Source organism: Argentina anserina, chromosome 6 (genome assembly GCF_933775445.1).
Source record: "Argentina anserina chromosome 6, drPotAnse1.1, whole genome shotgun sequence".
Classification (NCBI taxonomy): domain Eukaryota; kingdom Viridiplantae; phylum Streptophyta; class Magnoliopsida; order Rosales; family Rosaceae; genus Argentina; species Argentina anserina.
The window spans coordinates 26489045-26508384 of NC_065877.1; the positions used below are offsets into that span (position 1 = coordinate 26489045).

Genomic DNA, 19340 nt, shown 5'->3' on the forward strand with positions numbered 1-19340 from the left:
ATAGAATAATTAAGCATATATTCGTATTCGTTACTATATTATTTGATGCTAGAAAATTTGTAACTAATGTAACGTAATTAGGTACCGACCGACGAACGAGGAAGGCAGCGGTCACTATATGAAAGGGCGTGTAGTGCAGGTAGTAGGAAGGTGCATATATAATTAATTGGTCGTTCCCAAATGTCCTCGTCACATTTGTCAGTCCCCGGGGACACGTGTCCACCTAAAAGTTTGTCTCATAAAAAGTCCATGGCGTGGGGGTAGTTGCCTTCGTGTCAGCACTGTCTTCTCAAAGCTCACCATTTTCTGTGTCGCTAACACATCCCATGACCTCACCAACAGTACGTGTACCCTTCATACGTGTGCCCCCTTTAGCAAAAGCCTCTCTCTCTCTCTCTCTCTCTCTCTCTCTCTCTCTGTTGCCCCCAAAGAGAACAAAAGAGGTTAGGGGAAAAGAGGAGAGGGGGTCTTTCTTCACTGACAGCTAACTATTAAGGTTAGTCCTGCTGTTCTGTTTCACCTGGTAAGATTAACTTAAAAACCCAGTTTAAGGTTCTTGTCTGATTTATGATCAAGATCATGTTATTATTGCATTAGCTCAGATGGTGATTTGTGTTGTTGGTTTAGTCAGATACTGTGATGATTGTTGGTGATTTGGGGTTGACTGTGGTTCTTGGGAGGAGTAGGAGGAGGAGGAGAAGGAGAAGAGATAATGTAAAAGGAGATTCTTTAATACTAGATTGAGATGGATTGCCTTTAGATCCAGGATAACACCCCCCCCCCCCCCCCCCCCTCCAGTTCTATGCGAAGAAAAGGTGGATCCTTTCTTGTGATTTTGATTAGAGTTGTTCTTTCTCATGATCCCTTTGCTTTCTCATCTTGGATTTATAGATATGGATAGAATCTGGATTGCAGTCATTTTCATGTATGCGTATGTGTATATTTGAGGGTTGGTGGTGAGGATAGGTTTTTGGTCCTATGTGGCTGAGTCTTGGCCAGAGGGAGAAGTGTTTGCTAAGCTTTATAAGGAACTCAATTCACCTGTGAAGTCTTCATATATGTGTCGTTTGGAGTTTTGATTTGTTGTTGCTCGTCAGATCTGTTAACCCTTTTTCATTCTCCTCATGTTCATCAAGTAGCCCCATTTCCTGTTGGATCATAGTGGTGTAGAATTGTGTTTGTATTACTACAGTTGTGAGAGAATTAGTGAATCCTGCAAAGAGAGGGGTTGTTGTCTAAACCTTAATAAGAATTGTTAATTTACCGAGGGGGGTTTGGAGTGACTGTTGAATTGTATGAAGACAAGGAAATTAATGGAGGACATGTCTCCAGCAGTTGCGGTGACACTTAGTTTAGGTAATACTGTCTGTGATAATTCCGCAATTGCAACCAACGTGGAGTTTGCATGGCTAAAGCTAGTAACAGAGCCGGGAAATTTGTCATCGGATACCACTACGCTGGCGCCTTTGGAGTTGATTTCAAATGGAAGTGGTAATGATGCTAGGACTGAAATTAGTGTGGTAACAATACCATCACTAGAAGATAACATTGGAGGAGCTGATTTGTTGAAGTTGCTCCCAAAGAATGGAAACAGTTTGGGTCGGAAGGATTCCATGGTTAAAGAGAGTGAGGAAGAAATCTTATCCTTTAGATATGAGACTAATGAAATTGTTACTGAGCAATTGGTAACGTTAGAGGTGGTCTCTGAGATAAGCTTGACAGATGTTGTGGAGATAGGAAAGTCTGGCGAGGATAAGATTGTTGCAAATGCTATAGTCTTGGTAGAATCTACTATAGGGCAAGTGCCTTCTGGTGAAGTCATTGTGGCAGCAGTAACTCCAGTTTCTGAGATTAAATTAGCAGCCTCTACAGAAGTAGTTGTGCAGTCAAATGGGGAGAATAATGTTTGTAAAGCAGCCATCCGAAGTGTTTTTGAGCTGGACTGTACTCCTCTTTGGGGTTCCGTTTCAATATGTGGAAGAAGACCAGAAATGGAAGATGCAATTGCTGCTGTACCTCGGTTCATAAATATTCCAATTAAAATGCTTATCGGCAATCATGTGTACAATGGAATGAGCCAGAGTTTGACCCACCTAACCAGTCATTTTTTTGGCATTTATGATGGGCATGGAGGAGCTCAGGTATATATACCTTCTTCCTTACATATGTATTCTTTGTTGAAGTTTATAGTTTATCGCTATTGGATGTATTTCACTAAGGAAAATACTTGTATCCATACCAGTATGGACGTGTGTGTCCAAACTCTTCTTATTTCTATACTTCTGGTAATGTGGATACAAAATTTTAACCGTTCAAAAGTTTTGTCAATCAATAAAGATCACTTTTGTAAAAAAATCAATGTAAACAAATATCGTTTGTTTAGCCGATTGTATCAAACAAACAAACGGCTGATTATGAGACCACTAACTTTCACAATAACCGTTTATTTGTTTGATTTAATCGACATAGCAAACGATTTTTGTTTCAATTCATATTTTACAAAAATGATCTTTATTGATCGATTAAACTTTTGAACGGTTAATATTATGGAATCACACTACTAAAAATATAAAAATAAGAGAGGGTATAAACGTGTGCATCCATACTAGTATGGACACAAGTATTTTCCTTTCACTAAATCTTTGGGGCTTATGTGTCGTGTATTTTTTTTTGGTTCAGTAATTTAAAAAAAAAAAATTAATACCAGGGTGGTGGAAAGGCATACTGGTAACTAATTGAAGCATAATGTATACTAAACAGATAGTGATGGCAGTACAAACATTTAGGTTCAAATATCCCTTAATGGAACACCAAACAGATTTATGAATCTGTTAACCTGATCGCCATGGACACTCTTGCAGGTTGCTAACTATTGTTGTGAGCGCCTTCATTCAGCTTTAGCTGAAGAGCTTCAAATAATTGAGGATGATTTAACCGATGGAATAATGGGAGAAACTCAGCAGGTGAAGTGGGAGAAAGCATTCACTACTTGCTTCCAGAGTGTTGATGATGAGGTAGGAGGAAAAGCCAGCATAGGCATCAATGGAAGTAGTGAGGATGCTTCCGGGCCCAGCTTTGAGCCAGTTGCGCCAGAAACTGTGGGATCTACAGCTGTTGTTGCATTAGTCTGTTCTTCTCATATTATAGTTGCAAACTGCGGTGACTCAAGAGCTGTTCTCTGTCGTGGCAAACAAGCAGTACCATTATCAGTAGATCATAAAGTAAGTGCATGTTTGTGGTAGACTATTTTATTATTGAAAACCCAAGTTTTATCATTTTATAAGACTTTTTTTTATTTTGTCACTTCAATTAGCCAAACAGAGAAGATGAATATGCAAGAATCGAGGCATCTGGAGGGAAGGTCATACAGTGGAATGGACATCGTGTATTTGGAGTTCTTGCAATGTCAAGGTCCATTGGTATGGTCTATACTCTACCCTGGTGTGCAAACCTAAAAGAAAAAAGAAACTGTTATCATCTGTTCCTTTGAGTTGCTTGAAATGTCTGAACAAATGCATGCATATGTTGTGAGGGGCATCACAGATTTAGAGTGACTTTGTTTCTTTCTTTTATTATTCATCTACAGGGGATAGATATTTGAAACCCTGGATTATTCCAGATCCAGAAGTTATGATAGTCCCTAGAGCCAGAGATGATGAACTCCTCATTTTGGCTAGTGATGGATTATGGGATGTGATGACAAACGAGGAAGCTTGTGAGGTAGCTCGTAGGCGCGTACTGCTGTGGCACAAAAAGAATGGAGTAACTCCACTGGCAGAAAGAGGCACAGGTGTTGATCCGGCAGCGCAGGAAGCGGCATCATATCTTTCAACTCTTGCCCTTCAAAAAGGAAGCAAAGACAACATCTCTGTAATTGTGGTTGACTTGAAAGCTCAAAGAAAATTCAAGAGCAAAAATCTTGAATGAAGGTGGTCTTGTGGCCTATTTTCTTATATCTAATATATATAAAATTATATTGATGGTAGTCTACTCCTTTTCCTCGTGGGCTCTGGGTGTGTACAATTATAGGAATATGAATGTACTATGTACTACTGTACCAATTGTAATGCAATGGCATATGTGCTTTTTGTGTACTTTGCAACATTCTAGTTACGCTGTATCTGAACATATACATATTCACTCGAGTAATGTAAATTATGCATTTTGCATTGTTGTTCCCTGAATGAGCCTACTTATACACTGAACCACATGCAGCACAAGAAATGTCAATAGCATTGATAAAGCGAGACCCCAGAGGTCATTCTCTTTTTTTTTTTCTTTTTTTTTTCTTTTTTACAATTTATGCATATATTTATAAGTTGTGTCAACAGGGTTTCGGGTTTAGAATGCGAATTGTTGCTAGTTTCGAGAAAGGGTTAAATATCGGCCATAACGAAGCAAAATTTGCAGCCATTTTCACCATCCATTTCAAAGAACCATGGATGTCAAACTCAGATTTGTTTGTACATGAGCACAATGCCGATATGCCTAGAGAATAAGAGCCAATAAAAGAATGCATTGACAAATTCTATATAGCAACGAAAGGCAATGCCAACCGTCCATTAAAACATACCGCTACATAAAAGCACAGTAACATAAAACATACAAACAGATTATAAAGGTAAAAAACATGTTCTGAGCCAAGAACCAATATTCTTCCATCTGCTGTCAAACGATCACAAAGACAAAAATTGTACAGAGATCACTTGTTCCGTCGCTTGAGCCTCGCTGTTGGAAATTTGAGGGGCACAGGAAGGGTAACGGTTGATACATCGTTCTTCTTAGACACCTTGCAACCCAAGGTCTCGTAATGCGTCCTTATAGTTGCATTAGTCATTCTCAGATCCTTCCCTATGTCTGTCATACTTGTTTGGAATTCATCCGCAAAAAGAGTGAGCACCAACACATAGCTAATGAGGAGATTATTTTTCTCAGTTGATAGCCTCTTTGACACTGCATCAAACATGGTTGAAAACTTATCCTTTATAATGGGCGGGAATCTGTGGCCCTTTGCAGACGTATACCCATCCATGGAATGCAGATCTTTGAACTTTATAAGATGCGTAATATATGAGAAAATACAAGAAAGCTTATTCTTCTTGTCTTCATCCTACAAACATAGAAAAAAAAAAGAGAGTTCAACTTATTTATAGTGAAACTGATAAGAGGAAACACCATGATTTCTTAATTCACACTAGATCAAGAAGTTACCATGGCTACATAATAATTCTTTCCTTTTCTTAAGCTATTAGATTGCACTGTCCATATTGACATGAACATGCAAGCCTTAAGGGGCAACATTAAAAACTGAAGTTCACAAGAACAAAAATGCTGGAAAAGAATGCTGCAGTTTATGGTAAAATACTACAAATAGCATTTTCACCCTTTACCTCGATCAGCTGCAGTTTATGGACCCGGTTGCAAACAAATGCTGGAAAAGAATCCCGTGATATTTCTGTTCCACCTTCTGAAAGCTTATAAATATCTTGTAGGAATTTCCACTCTCCTGTGGCGATGATCTTATCCAGGGGATAAGCATCCCGGGGAGTGGTGGCAGAAGCATTAAATGGTGGGGTATTGCGATCTATATGGGCTTCAGAGGCTTCAGAATCCTCCCTTTCCATCATAACTTGTTTGATTGCATCCAAATCATTTTGAGCATCAGGATCATCTTGTTGCTTCAAGGTTTGCATTTTCTTATTCTGCAATGTCAAAGAAGAAAAAACTTTAACCAATGCTTCTGTTCAGCTTAAGATAAAGTTGGACAAAGAATTAGAAAAAGTCTCAGTTGCAATATCATGAACCTCACATAGATCTAGTTGATATCAAGTCCTTTGACACATTTCTATATTAAATTTTAAATCATTGAAAAACGAGTAAATTCAGGAAGAGAGTTACTATCCGTAACATCCACTACATCATGTATTTCTAATTAACATTGGTTTTTTCACATATATTTTTTCTTTAACCATCTTTTTGAACAAAATTCTCAATTCTGGCGAAGTCAGAAATAATTGACCACCAAACAACTCAGTGCACAAATGAAGAGTAAGTACATCAGAAACATGTCCATACAAATAAAATAAAAAATAAAAAACATGGTTTCCTTTGCAAATAATAATTTAAATGAATAGCTTTAATATAGTTTACAATCACTATAATAAAATGAATTCTATGTTACTAAAACAGACATCTTGTCACTATGTGAAGTACAATTTTATCAGAGGCATTATTTCAAGTACAAAAAAAATCCTATTGTTGTGTTTATTTAATTCGAATCACTGAATCTTTTTACTTTCTTTTAACTGAACTACATTTACAATTACGAACAGATAATCAGACAAGACACCTGGAATTTCACAAATGCCAGTGAGAGATCCCTTAAAGAACTACAGCATTGAGGATTTGAGGTCTTACCTGCCGTATTGACTTCTTTGTTCCATAACGATTATGAAGGTCTATACGTTTCGCTGCCTTCTCAACTGCAGAAAGTTCTCCAATTGCTGAACTTGCTGGCTCCTTACCAGCTAAATCAAGGCCTTGAACCTTTGGTTCCAATCTAAATATCTGAAATTTCACACACCATGTAATATCACAAGTTATATCCTCACAATGACATCTCCGAAAAAAAATCACTCATTAGCCTATATAACACATGCTCTTCTATCCTAGCATTTTCAAGTAAAGTTCTCATCTAACATCACACATCATACAACTAAACTCAGATTAAACACACATAAACAAAACAAATCAGATGATGCAATAACCATTGGTCCTAAATTACCTTGTTGCCAGCAATGGGCACAATCTTCAATGTCTGGGTGGCCTTATCAAGTATCCCAAGTCCATAAGCGCAAGCCTCCCCAGCCTGAGCCTCACCAGCATAGCTAGTCCCAACAAAATCAACCTTAGACTCCTTACTTGGGGTCACCACAACCTGAAGCCTAGTCCCACCTCTCTCCTTGTGCCTAAAGACCCCAGCTTTGGTCGAACCCGGGCCTTGGTTCCGGGTCGGGTCGAACCCAGATGGGAAATAGCCCACCAGAGGTGGGATCCGCTCTGGGTTCCCGGGTATGATCCTAATGGTGGCTTGGACTTCTGGGTCGGGTTCTTCTACCACCTTCTTCCTCTTCTTGTGCTTCTTTGATGGTGTGGATGGCTCTGCTTTGGTTGCCTTCATTTGGGACCTGGTTTCTTCCGTGTCTGAATCCATCGGGGGCACCAAAGGTTGAAGCTTTGAGGGTTTAAGAGCTTATAAATTGGGGGTTTTGGTAGGGTTTGTTTACCTCATTTACGACATGCCGTTTTTGGTTTTGTTCTAAAACTGTTGAAGCAGTGGATTAAAGTAAATGGGGAGAGAGAAAGAGAAAGAAAAAGGTTGGTGCTTTTAAACAGCAGGGGAGAAAACCACTTCTTACCCAAAATCCCAAATTCCTTGCTTGGCACCAGCTATTGCCTTTTCTATCAGCAAAAAGCTTAATCTGCTCGATGTGGTGATTGATCTCTCGGCTACTGTTGGCTTCTCAGGTAAAGTTTCAAACTTTCAGTCTTTTTTGGCTCAAGATTGGAAATTTTGAGTTGGGTTCGTTTCTGTTGCTTTTGTTGTGTTGATTTTCAGGTCTAGTGGTGAATTTTGATGTTTTAGGGTATTTTATGGTGTTTTGGATGTGGGAATTCTTTGCCCAAATGTGGGTTTTTATGTTTTTCTTGTGGTTGCTGAACATAATTTTGTCTCTTATTTGAAGTTTGTTACTGTTGCGTTGTTTTCTGGTTAGGGATTTGCATAATTATTCCATTCAAAAGTCTGCTATGAAAATCTGAAGCAAGGTTTTTGGGTATTGATCATAATGCTGTTTAGACCTACAGAACACTTGTGTTTCTTGGTATGTTTGTTTTAAATCGAGTGTTTGTTTATCAATTTCTATATACTTGATTGATTCTCAATTAATGTCTTTTTTGGGTGCTTGAAACAAATAGTTTGATTCCTGAATATGTTCTACTTTGAGTGGCTAAAGAAGTGAAGTAAAAATCTTTCATTTTGGCATATTAAGCCACAGCAACTCAGCAAGAGTGGTAGTTTGGAGAGCAATTAGATAGAAGTAGCTCTTTTTTCTTTTGTTTTGGCATGATGCTACTAAGGATCAGAATTGATAAATTCGGGTAATTGCTACATATGACAGTATGAGGGGAGTAGAAAAATGTTTTTGTAGTTATTTGAAGTACAAGTCTATAAGTCTATGTAATCTATTAACATAGTAGGGTTCTGTAAGTCAAAGATGTTAATGCAGTTACTGTACCAGTTGTGAAATATTAGTAGGCTTTGAATGGGATGATTACATTTTAGTGTTATAGATGTTAATGCACTTACTGTACCAGTTTGAGTCTTAGTATGCTTTAAATGAGATGTTCACATTTTACTGTTTTAGTGGTAACTGAAAGGGTAACGATCTCTTAAGAGTAAAAATTGCTTCAGTTATTATGATCTCATGTCAGATATTCAGTTACCATAATTGGAAATATATGCATTCTAAGACTTGAGGCTTAAAAACCAAAGTGATATGTGTCACATGGTTAATAAGTAATTTGAATCTCTATTAAATAGCATGCCTGCTTTTTGTGTGAATATTCATTTCCACAACTATATGGGCCCATTTTGTGTACTCACCTCCTTTTTATTTTGTCTTGGATGACTGATGCTGTTTACATCTCAAGTGCGCGCATACTTTAACTTATATTCACTTGTATGATTCTTCATGTAGTGGTTACCTCTGAGGCAGAGAGGAGAACTGAGATCTCTCGGACACATGGATCAGAGTACGACTTCCTCCTTGCTGCTATGTTTGTATAATTTTCTATGCCCATCTATTGGTAGAAGGAACACATGTTTTAAATTTTGCAAGCACCCACCATATGTGGTTTTGTACCCAAATATCTATGATCAGTTTTGTTTATAATTCCCAATTGAAATGCTGTTGTCTGCTTCTTGTTGGCTCTCAAGATTCAACCTCAGTTGGCATAAAAGCTATTGGGGGATCTCATTTATATAGGATGCTTATTTCGGTATTGCCTAAAGGTTATTATGCAGCTTCCCAGTCACACCATTCACTTAATGGTTTTCGGAAGACAACTAGAAGTCCTTAACATCTGGGAAATTTCAAAACATTTACAATATTATATATATATTGTATAAGTATAATAATTGGTGATTAAGCGTGTACAAGAAAGAATATAATAATTGATCATCTTAATGATAATTTATGGTAAGATGTTTTAGGTTAATTTCTGACTGTGATTTTGTGAGCACAGAGCTTTCAACAGATGCAGTGAACCGTAAAAATGGCAACTATGTTCTTATTGGTGGTCCAGAGAACCCGGAGTTGGAAAAGTTCGACAAACCACTTCCTTATTGTGGTTGTGGAATTGGATGGTTTTCGTGAGTCCTCCTGCTTTCACTGTTCTTGTTTTCTCTACTTCCTGTCTCTCCTTCTCTCATGGATGGGCTTTTGCAGATTTCTGCTTGGATTTGTATTTCCAGTGATGTGGTACTATGCTGCATTTCTCTACTTCTGGAAATATTATGATAAAGATCCGAGGGAACGATCTGGGCTCGGCGCTTCAGCAGTAGCTGTAAGTTTTATGCTATAAATATTGAAGTTGAATCTATTTATATCCTTCAACTCCCTGCACCCATGAGATAGTGTTATACTCAAGTTTCTCTCATTTATTCAGGTTTGAACTCTGAAAAAGATATAAAAGATTATCTTATCCTCTTCTCCTTTTCTCCTGTTCCCTTCTCCCTTGGAACCTTGGTTTTTTGTATGGGACTGGGTGTTGCCTGGACCAGGCAATTTATAATATTTAAAATTAGGAGAAAATACAGAATATGAGAGGTTAAATTATAAACTTCTAAAAAACTTTTTGTGTGAGGGTATGATGAGGATACAAGATACTAGAGCGCCTAAAATCAAATTATAAATTGTATTGAGCAGTTATAAATGATCTGTTGTAATCCTGTCTCAATTCTTCCTTTTGTCCGCAAGATCTATGTTTTTTCACATTTGAGTGTTATAGCGCTTGGCTTCTTTCCTCATATTTATACCTTTATGATCATAGTGTGGTAGAGAGACCTTCACTAGTTAACATCTTCTGTGCAGTGAGACTGGCATACTTTATTAATGAAGTAAAGCACCATGTAGTAGTACTTCCTGTCATGGGGACTAGTCTTATTTTTATGCTTCCTTTTTGGCTGATAACCATGTCGTGTATCGAAATATGTCTTACCTATTGAACTTAATAAAGCAACTTTGTAATGGTGCGGATTATGCTCTGCATCACCCTATCACTGAGAACACACGTCGGGATTGTTGTTGCAGGCTTTGGTATGTACAGTTGGTGTCTTGGTAGCTGCAACTGTCATTGGTACTAAATCCTTGCTGCCATAAAAGTGGCATCAAATGAATATCCCAAAGATGATGTTTAGATCCAGCTGTCCTCCCATCATTATCTTATGGCCAACAACGCAAAACTGGCATCATGGAATGTTAAGGTACTAGTTTCTGAAGATTGTCAGGCTCTATGTAATTAGTTTGCATGATGCAAACCCTGTACAGTAGCGTGCTACGGCTTTAGCTCCCATTTAGTGGGATATTTATGTACAGACAAATTGTAGAATAGTAGTACTTAATTACAACATATTAGAGAGAAACTTTCTTTTGACATATTGCTCGATCTCTTTTGTGAAGCAACTGAAGTCAAAGTGCTAGAAGCTGCCACTTTAATCCTTTTATGTGTAGTTCATATTTGGTCCATTGGTAATTATCAGCAGCTTAAATATAATTCCATTATATTCTCTCCGGCCTACTATTCTTCTGGAAAGGCAGACAAGCCGGGATGATCATCTCCCATGGTAATGGGATCCTTCATTCTGTGATGTGACATATTACAGTATAGAAAATTTAGGATAAGCCCCAGTCTTGAAAATGTTGCTTTTGTTTGATTACAAGCACCTAAAGTTCATTTCCAAAAAAAAAAACACCTAAAGTTGTTTTCCACTATTTAATTTGAGCTATTGTGAAGCCCTGCACTCCCTGCTCTTTCAGTTTTCAACAAATCTGAAAGCCAACTCCATAAGATACCTCCTCATTAGTAGCCCTGCTCTATTCAAATTAATAATAGTTAATTTCTTTGGGATGTTATGCTTTTCGCATGTATTACATGCAATGTTTTAAATATCCTGATATATCCTTGATATATCCCCGACAAGGAACACAATCTCCCCGATATCTCACATTTTTAAAAAAACTATATATCTTAGGGGTAAATATCTTATTTTTTCCCGTATCTGCGATATTTCTCCGATAACATAAAATATCTCCAATATTTCTCCGATATATCTTCGATATTTTAGAGAAATATTTGAAAATTTTCACTTAAAAAAATTTAACTCAATTTGAGGATGTCTGAAACTCTCCTTGACCTGGATTTTCTGATTAATTAATCACCTCGAGACTCGAGGAATATAAAAAATAAGACTAGAAGAGTAGTTTTTCAATCGGCTAATTTTCAATTTTTCGTAAAAGATATCGAGAAGAGGAGTGAAAGTTCAAGTCTTAACTCTTAAAAGTCAAGCCATATCAGTGACCAGTGCTCTCATTGACCTTCAGATAATCCAAAATAAAGGGTCACAACATAGTCTCACACTCTCATGACGATCATAAGAGAATATCCGGAATTTTAGTAACAAATGTTCTCCTCGAGGAATATAGAAATAACAGTAATCTTTATCTTCTTGACGTCTTCTCAAAGGATATCTAGATAAGGAGTGTTCTCCTTGAGCACTATTGGAGAAAGTAAGAAAACATGAGTCACATTGTAGTCTTTGTATCCTAGAAGTTCCCTCATACCTTCATAGATTGCTAGCAACATGTGAACCCATCATGGAAGGATGATAATACTGAAATTTGACATGCGTATTTTAGCACAAACGGCTTCCTCTTCTGCTTGTGAAAGAAAGTGAAGTACTTTTGCTCTTATTCATACAAAGAAAATGAACCGTCTTGCATATCAAAAGTTGGAAAAACTCTTATGCTACTACTATAACACGAAGTTACGACTACGTGATAAATGAGCAAAGGATAATGTGATCAATGAAAATAACTATATCGATCTACTTCATGTTGCTATGAACCACTTCAGAATGACATTGATCATCTTCATGATTGGATTATGCATGTCACCTTGATGATGAAAATGACAACCCTCCTCCACATGTCGTAGAAAAGGCAACTGATTTTGGAATTGATGTAAACAAGGTATTATCTGATGAAGTTGGAGACCCGGGAGATGATTCTGATATTGCTAGTGTGTGGGGCGGTGTAGCAACTCTAGATAGTTCAGATAGTGATGATGGTGGTGGTGGTGGTGGTGGTGGTAATGGTGATGGTAGTGGTGGAAGTCGACAAGGTGTAGGAGATACAAGGTTTGGATATGGACAATTTTATGTAGGTGGATAATTTGAGCAGTTTACTTGTGAAAGTAATTTTGATCATATTACCCAAGATGAGAATCATGGATCTAGAGCAGGCGATCATGGTGCACAACAGAAAAATATGTGCAGGAGGAGGACAAAAGGAGCCATTGATGATCAAAATATTTCATCTGATGTTAGTTCAGTTGCCTTAAGTTTTGATTCTATCAGGTTAGGCACATAGCACAGTGGGATGTCAAACGAATCACATGAAGGCAACTATCAATCTAGTCATCCTATTTACAATTATGGTCAGTTTGGAGACGTTTATGATCAATTATCGAGTTGGGTTCATCCTTACTATCTCATTCTCGGAGAAACTATTAGTAGCTCAAAAGAGATATATGACTATCATGTTAACCATTACAATTCGTACTATATGGCTCGTATATCTTGGGCAAAGTATTGTAGTTTTGTTGACCAACGTGCATCTTTTCAAGCACCTATATATTCTTTCTAGTACTAGATAAAATTAATAATTGTATTTGTTTGTATGTAATTCAATAATAAATAAATAAATAATTTCGGAAGAGGAACAATATTTTTTTTCCAATAACCCCGATATATCCGATATCTCCATTTTTTAAAAAAACGATATATCTCCCGATACCGATATTTTGAACCTTGATCCCCGATATATCACCGATATTAAGAAAACGATACGATAAGTTGCTTATCGGTCTATTATATCGGTCACCCGAAAAATCAAGTCAAATGACGATATATGAGGTCAAACCGAGTTTGACCCGATGTATCAGTGTTTTTATTTTTATTTTTTTAAACCACGTCGTTTTGAAAAATAATTTAAAAAAAATGAAAGTTTCGTCGATGACATTCGATGACGAGAGAGTTTATGATGAATGATCACCTATATTTTTATTAATTAATACTATTTATGTATTTTAATTATCAAAACAATCAAATATTTTTTTATGAAGTTTATTTAGTACATTTACTTCTATAAGTTTTAATTTCTCAAGTTTATTTGGTATATTTTGATGTATATGTTTATAAATATATTAAATTTAATTAAAAATTAGCAAAAACGATAAATCCGATATAATCCGATCAGTGTTCTAAATATCGGGATATATCGGGGATATATCGGTGATATTTAGAAACCGATAGGATAAATGCCATATCGGCTTAATATATCGGTCAACTCAAAATATCGGGTCAACATGCGATATATCGGTTGATTTTTTTTCGTTTGACTTTTTTTTCGGTGGACTTTTTTTTAGTGGACTTTTTTTTTCCGTTGATTTTTTTTTTCGGAGACTTTTTTTTTCGATAATTTTTTTTCGTTGACTTTTTTTTGGTGACTTTTTTTCTTGTTATTTTTTTTTCGGTGATTTTGTTTAAGGAGACGATGTCGTTTTGAGGAATTTCAACGCAAATAGACAGAATGTGATTTATGAAGATGATTTTATCTCAAAATATGAGGATGAAAATAATGGAGAAGATGATTTTGACTTTGATTCTGATGATGAGAGAATTTATAATGGATGAATGCATAATCAATATCTCAATCTATCTTTTGTGCACCTATTTTTGTTCAATTAGTACTTAGTAGTTAATATTATTTGGTATATTTTGAATATTTTGAAGTATATGTTTATAAATATATTAAATTTAAATTAAAAATTAACAAAAACGATAAATCCGATATATCTCGATATATCCCCGTTATATCCTTATTTTACAAAACCGATACGATGCCGATAACCGATAATTAGACCATTGAATCCGATATATCTCGATATATCACTGTTATATCCTTATTTTACAAAACCGATACGATGTCAATAACCGCTATTTAGACCATTGATTACATGCAGGATTATCTAATGGAGTTTGCCTTTCAAAATTGTTAAAACTGATCTGTCATGATACCTAACCCCTTTACCTTCATCACTAACTTCACTTGTGCCCCATCAGACACATAAAAATATCATGGTCGGTCGATTTGAACTCTCTTTTCTCTTTCGGATGGGGCTTTGATCGCTGCTTTTCAACATGAATGGGACAGTAGTGATATAATTAAACAAAAATCGAAATGATTGCCCTTTTCACTTTGTGAGAAAACATAGCGAGATAGATTTACATTTTCTAATCTATTTTCATATCATTATGATAGTGAAGCTCAGAGATGCAAAGGCAGTAAATCTCATTACCTCTTAGGTGAATGTAACAGTTGATGTTTGTTTTTGTATGAATATTAATTCGAATTCTTTAACAAATAGTAAGTTCAATCAAAACAAGTAATTCACCCGATACTTTCACTACAATCAAAACTAGCTTTTCAAATTTTGATACGGTATTATATGTCGTTAATCCAGCAACATATACAATTTAGCTAGCCAGAGTGCTTGAACAAAACCATGGATTCATCACGGGAGCTTGGACTTCCAGCTCCGGCAATATGTATTAGCTGTTAGTCTGACGCCGCAACAAACCCTTGCTTTGGATGGACTCTAAACTCCACAGATCATATCAATGATATCATATCCATGCTGTCGTCTACTGATATCCATTATCTTCCTTCCTACCTCATCTGTATGAAGAAAAATATCATAAAAGGAAAATAAAGTACTTAATTTAATTAGGTCGTTTTCATCTTTTAAATTTTAGCAGTTTTGATTTCCATGCAATGCAATGCAACGCACCCTCTTTTTCTGCGGGTTTTGAAAGTCGGATTTATGCCACCCAGCTGGGATAGACGGTGTCTTCAAACACAAGTTTACTATTGTTGCAAGCTGTACTACTTACTACTCGTTCTTCTTGCAAACCCGGGTCAAGCTGGATCTGGGGCAAGAGTGTAAGGCACCTCCCTATTTTCACTCAAATTAGATGTCATTCTTTCGTTTTAGAAACATATATACCAATTGTTTCTAGAAGAAGATTCTCAATTCTAACCTGGATGAGAAGTGCCCGACAACTGCACAGCCTGAAAAAACAAATATGGTCACAACTCACATACATCACGTCTAATATAAGATTGAGCGATTAAATCCAACTTCAATTGTTTTTTACGTAATTGCGCTTCTGTCGCAAGGTACATTGCCGAAACTGATTAGTAGGAACTCAATTGTAGCAAAATGAGAACATAAACACCGTATGCCTTGGCCATTTCTCAGACCAAAAAGTCCCAAATCCATGCATTTCGTGCGGCCAAAGCTTGCTACAGTAGTTCAACATGAAATTCTTAGCATATACTATAAAAAAAAACTAGATGCTTTCAGATTCGCAACAAATTAGATGATACATGGTACTTGGAGGAGCCTCAACAACTCCCTAAAATTTCTATAAGCCAATGCACTTAGGCACGTCACTTCTAGTATTCTAATTCTATATCATATTCTATTTCTATTTCAATATATTTTAGGTCATTACCTTCTTCCCTTGAACAATGATTGCCCTTATACGCGGAATGTGTATGACCATGAAAAATTCCAAGAAAAAACTAATTTATCACATGCTTTACTCTCTTGGTTACGAAAACAAGCAATTTCTTCTTGCTGTCATTCGAGTAATGTAATGACAGGCAGCACACACCTCAAGCTTCCCTTTCCTTCTTGCCTTGCTTCTCTCCCTATTATATAAATTCTAAACCCCCCAAAAGCATACCATAAAACCAAACCTAAAGCAAAACACCAGCACCATTATTCTTTTCTTACTCACAAAACCTCATAAAAGCTCCCAACTTTCTCACCCAAACCCAAAACCAGCAGGAACCCAGATTGAGTTTTCGATATGGAAGAAGAAGAAGAGACGTTTTCACCGTTCTGGCTCCGGCAGCAGCAACCCAACACCCCCCGCCGCCGCCTCCGCCGCTCCACCTCCTCTCTTCTCTTCAGCTCCGGCGCCTTCGTCCTCCTCCTCCTCGCCGTAGCTCTTGCTTTCATTTTTGTCGTAATCCCGTCTCTGCATTCCTTTACTTCTCAGATTTTCAGACCCAACTCGGTGAAGAAGAGCTGGGATTCTCTCAACTTGGTCCTTGTCCTCTTCGCCATTGTCTGCGGCTTCCTCGGTAGGAACACCGCCGCCAATGACGACGGCAGCGTTTCGGTTAGTGCGGCTGCTCAGCCGGAAGAAGAGGTGGTCAAGTCAATCCCGTCAACGCCGCGCCAGTGGTACGAGTATCCAGATCGGACGGCGTATAATGATCGCGCTGTGAACAGAGTGAGCTCCATGAGAAGCAGCAGCTCGTACCCCGATCTCCGACAAGACTCCGATTGGATAGCCAGAGATGACAGGTGGCGGTTCAACGACGACACCCACGTCAGCAACTATCGCTTCCCTGACCCCGGTCAGGTCAGGCCGCAACACCGCCGTCGTGCGTCGTGGCATGAAGAATATGACGTCAGTCGCACAAAGAATATTCCGGTCGACAGATTTGTGATCCGTACCGAGCAAGCTTCTGCATCATCCGCACCAAAATCTGATGAATATTCTTTTCTTCCTCCGCCGTCACCGTTGCCGCAGTTATCTCCGCCTCATGAGGTGGCTCAGCCGCGTAAGAGGACATACCAAGCTGTTGGGCAGATGGAGACTGTAAATGATGATCTGGATGTCAAGAGTAGTCTCCGACAACCACCTGCGCCGGTAGCGGCTTCACATGCGGCGCCTAAACCGGCGGCATTGCCGGTGTATGAAGAAGTGGTGGAAAAGATTCAGAAGAGAGAGAAGAATGTGAAGAAGAGAGGAGTTGCAACTACTAAAGAGTTCTTGATCGCTTCATTAATGAGGAAGAAGAAGAAGAAGCAGAGACACAAGAGTGTCGAAAATTTCGAAACTCGTCTCAACTCCGCCGCCGCCGCCACTTCTTCATCTACAATGCCACTACATCCACCGCCACCTCCGCCACCCCCACCGCCGCCGCCGTCAGTATTCCACAGCCTGTTTCAATCCAAGAAACCGAAGCCCAGAAAATCTCATCACCCACTTTCACAACACCCGCTGCCGCCGCCGTCACCGCCGGTCACTTCCGCCACTCGGCTCTCGAAGAACAAGGCCCAAGTCAGGCCGATGATGACGGCCCAGAAGCCGCCATTGCCTGTCAAGGTGAAGAGCTTCCACGTTGTAGAAGATGAAGCAGCAAACAGCGGAGGGGACTCGCCGCTAATGTCTCGCATTCCGCCGCCGCCGCCGTTGCCGCCGTTTAGGATGCCGGAGTTGAAGTATGTGGTGCACGGCGACTTTGTTCGAATTAAAAGCAACAACAGCTCAAGGAGCGGGTCACCGGATTTAGAAGATGGAGGTGAGGATTCACCGACAAATGAGAGTAGCCCATTGAGTGGAAACGAGTCGCCGGCAAGACCCATGTTCTGTCCGAGCCCAGATGTGAACACGAAAGCTGATACCTTCATAGCGAGATTCAGAGCTGGTCTGAGGTTGGAGAAGATCAACTCTGTGAATGAGAGAGGGAGGTCTAATTTGGGCCCGGATTCTAGTGAGAGGTTAGGCCCGATTGAGGATTGAAGATTTGGTTTTTTTTTTTTTTTTTTGGTTGAGGGATTGAAGATTTGGTAGATATGTTTATATTTGAGAATTGAGATTTGAGTTGTTGTTTATTATGGAGTTTTATGAAACACACAAATAGTACACACACAAATAATATTTAAAGCCTTAGATACGAATTTGTAGTTCTTGGAGGGTACAATTCTTTCATTTTAATTTGTGAGCCTGGAAAAATTCATGATTGTCAAAGCTTGTATAGAATTTTGTATTTCATGATTTCATGATTGTCAAAGCTTGTATACAATGGCAACCTTCTTTCATAAATAAAGACAAGAGACCTTTATACATACAAAACAACAGGTTTTCGTGACAGGATAAATGAGTTGAGCTCATGTACATGTTGAATAAACCCACAAAGCATCTTGCACACTTCATTGGGAGCTAGGAGATTGCCATCTACGGTGTTTCGAATTAATTCTTTTGTTATTTGATTAACTGATTTCATGAATATAGATAAAAAATCAAAGTCTTTTGCAAGTGAGCTAGTACAATAGACGCGCATTGCTTTAGCCTTTAGGATTGCATGGTGACAAGAGTTCACTAATGCATGATTGATAATAACTTTAAAAATGACGCTAATGCTCCCGCAAGTTATACAACTAAAACTCAAAGAAAGATTGACAATAACAAAAGTTTTCGAGAGCTGAATAGTTTGTTCAAAAGGATTAGTGACCCTAACAAGAAACAGCTAAACAAACGGCTCGATCTGATAGTTTTAGCTGCTTTCGAAGCAAGCAAGGCAAGAACCAACTCAAGTACTCGTGTTTTATTTTTACAGCAAGAAAATCATCCCGTTTATAATCCATACGTATTAAACACAATTGTTTTTTTTTCCTGTGGTAGATAACAGTGGTCACTGACTCACTGGTCAACAACTGTACTTTTATTAGTAAATTTATATTGCATACATCTAAGTTTTTTATGGACCAGCAACGCATGGCAAGTGACACCAATTAGTTAATTAAGAAGAAGCAAAAGAAACTCAATTAATTATTAGCATCTCAATTTTCATTTGTTGTTTTTGGTTTGACCATGCAAGACAACTTGAACAACTACTTTTGTTGATGGTAATCATGCTATTCGAATTAGTAAGCTAGCACCTGATCAAAACATACGAATGTTCAGAAGTGAAATATATAACTGACAATCAATATTCATTAATTTCTTGTCCGGCGGATCGATGCACACCGGCTCACAGAAATGCATAGTTCGATCCTATAGATATGTCTAATTTAGTTATTAGCTAGAAATGGTCTCTAATCTAAAGAGAGTGCGCGCTCATAATTTGATAATA

General features: G+C 38.0%; 4 protein-coding genes across 7 annotated transcripts; 3 read left to right on the forward strand and 1 right to left on the reverse strand.

The window, feature by feature from the left end:
• Positions 1-369: 369 nt before the first annotated feature.
• On the forward strand, positions 370-4169 carry LOC126798772 (protein phosphatase 2C 16-like). Of its 3 annotated transcripts, none has more exons than XM_050525824.1 (5): positions 370-523; positions 632-2141; positions 2862-3221; positions 3314-3419; positions 3587-4169. In XM_050525824.1, the coding sequence occupies exons 2-5, from the start codon at positions 1296-1298 to the stop codon at positions 3925-3927; spliced, it is 1653 nt and encodes a 550-aa protein (XP_050381781.1). In that variant the 5' UTR covers positions 370-523; positions 632-1295; the 3' UTR covers positions 3928-4169. The 3 variants fall into 3 exon arrangements, with proteins under 3 accessions (XP_050381781.1, XP_050381782.1, XP_050381780.1); XM_050525825.1 differs by having other exon boundaries at positions 409-523; positions 628-2141; XM_050525823.1 differs by having other exon boundaries at positions 410-2141.
• Positions 4170-4500: 331 nt separating this feature from the next.
• On the reverse strand, positions 4501-7243 carry LOC126799319 (uncharacterized). The gene is made up of 4 exons (XM_050526500.1): positions 6785-7243; positions 6418-6567; positions 5391-5702; positions 4501-5110 (listed from the first exon to the last, which is right to left on the reverse strand). Exons 1-4 carry the CDS (start codon positions 7211-7213, stop codon positions 4703-4705), a joined length of 1299 nt encoding a protein of 432 aa, XP_050382457.1. The 5' UTR covers positions 7214-7243; the 3' UTR covers positions 4501-4702.
• A 133-nt stretch (positions 7244-7376) lies between these two features.
• LOC126799028 (60S ribosomal protein L18a-like protein) lies at positions 7377-10848 on the forward strand. 2 transcript variants are annotated; one of them, XM_050526137.1, is made up of 5 exons: positions 7377-7527; positions 8760-8814; positions 9307-9433; positions 9510-9627; positions 10374-10848. In XM_050526137.1, the coding sequence occupies exons 2-5, from the start codon at positions 8805-8807 to the stop codon at positions 10440-10442; spliced, it is 324 nt and encodes a 107-aa protein (XP_050382094.1). In that variant the 5' UTR covers positions 7377-7527; positions 8760-8804; the 3' UTR covers positions 10443-10848. The 2 variants fall into 2 exon arrangements, with proteins under 2 accessions (XP_050382094.1, XP_050382093.1); XM_050526136.1 differs by lacking the exon at positions 7377-7527 and adding an exon at positions 7544-7883.
• A 5330-nt stretch (positions 10849-16178) lies between these two features.
• Positions 16179-18007, forward strand: LOC126797180 (formin BNI1-like). Its single transcript, XM_050523850.1, has one exon. The coding sequence runs from the start codon at positions 16280-16282 to the stop codon at positions 18005-18007; it is 1728 nt and encodes a 575-aa protein (XP_050379807.1). The 5' UTR covers positions 16179-16279.
• The last annotated feature ends 1333 nt before the right edge of the window (positions 18008-19340 follow it).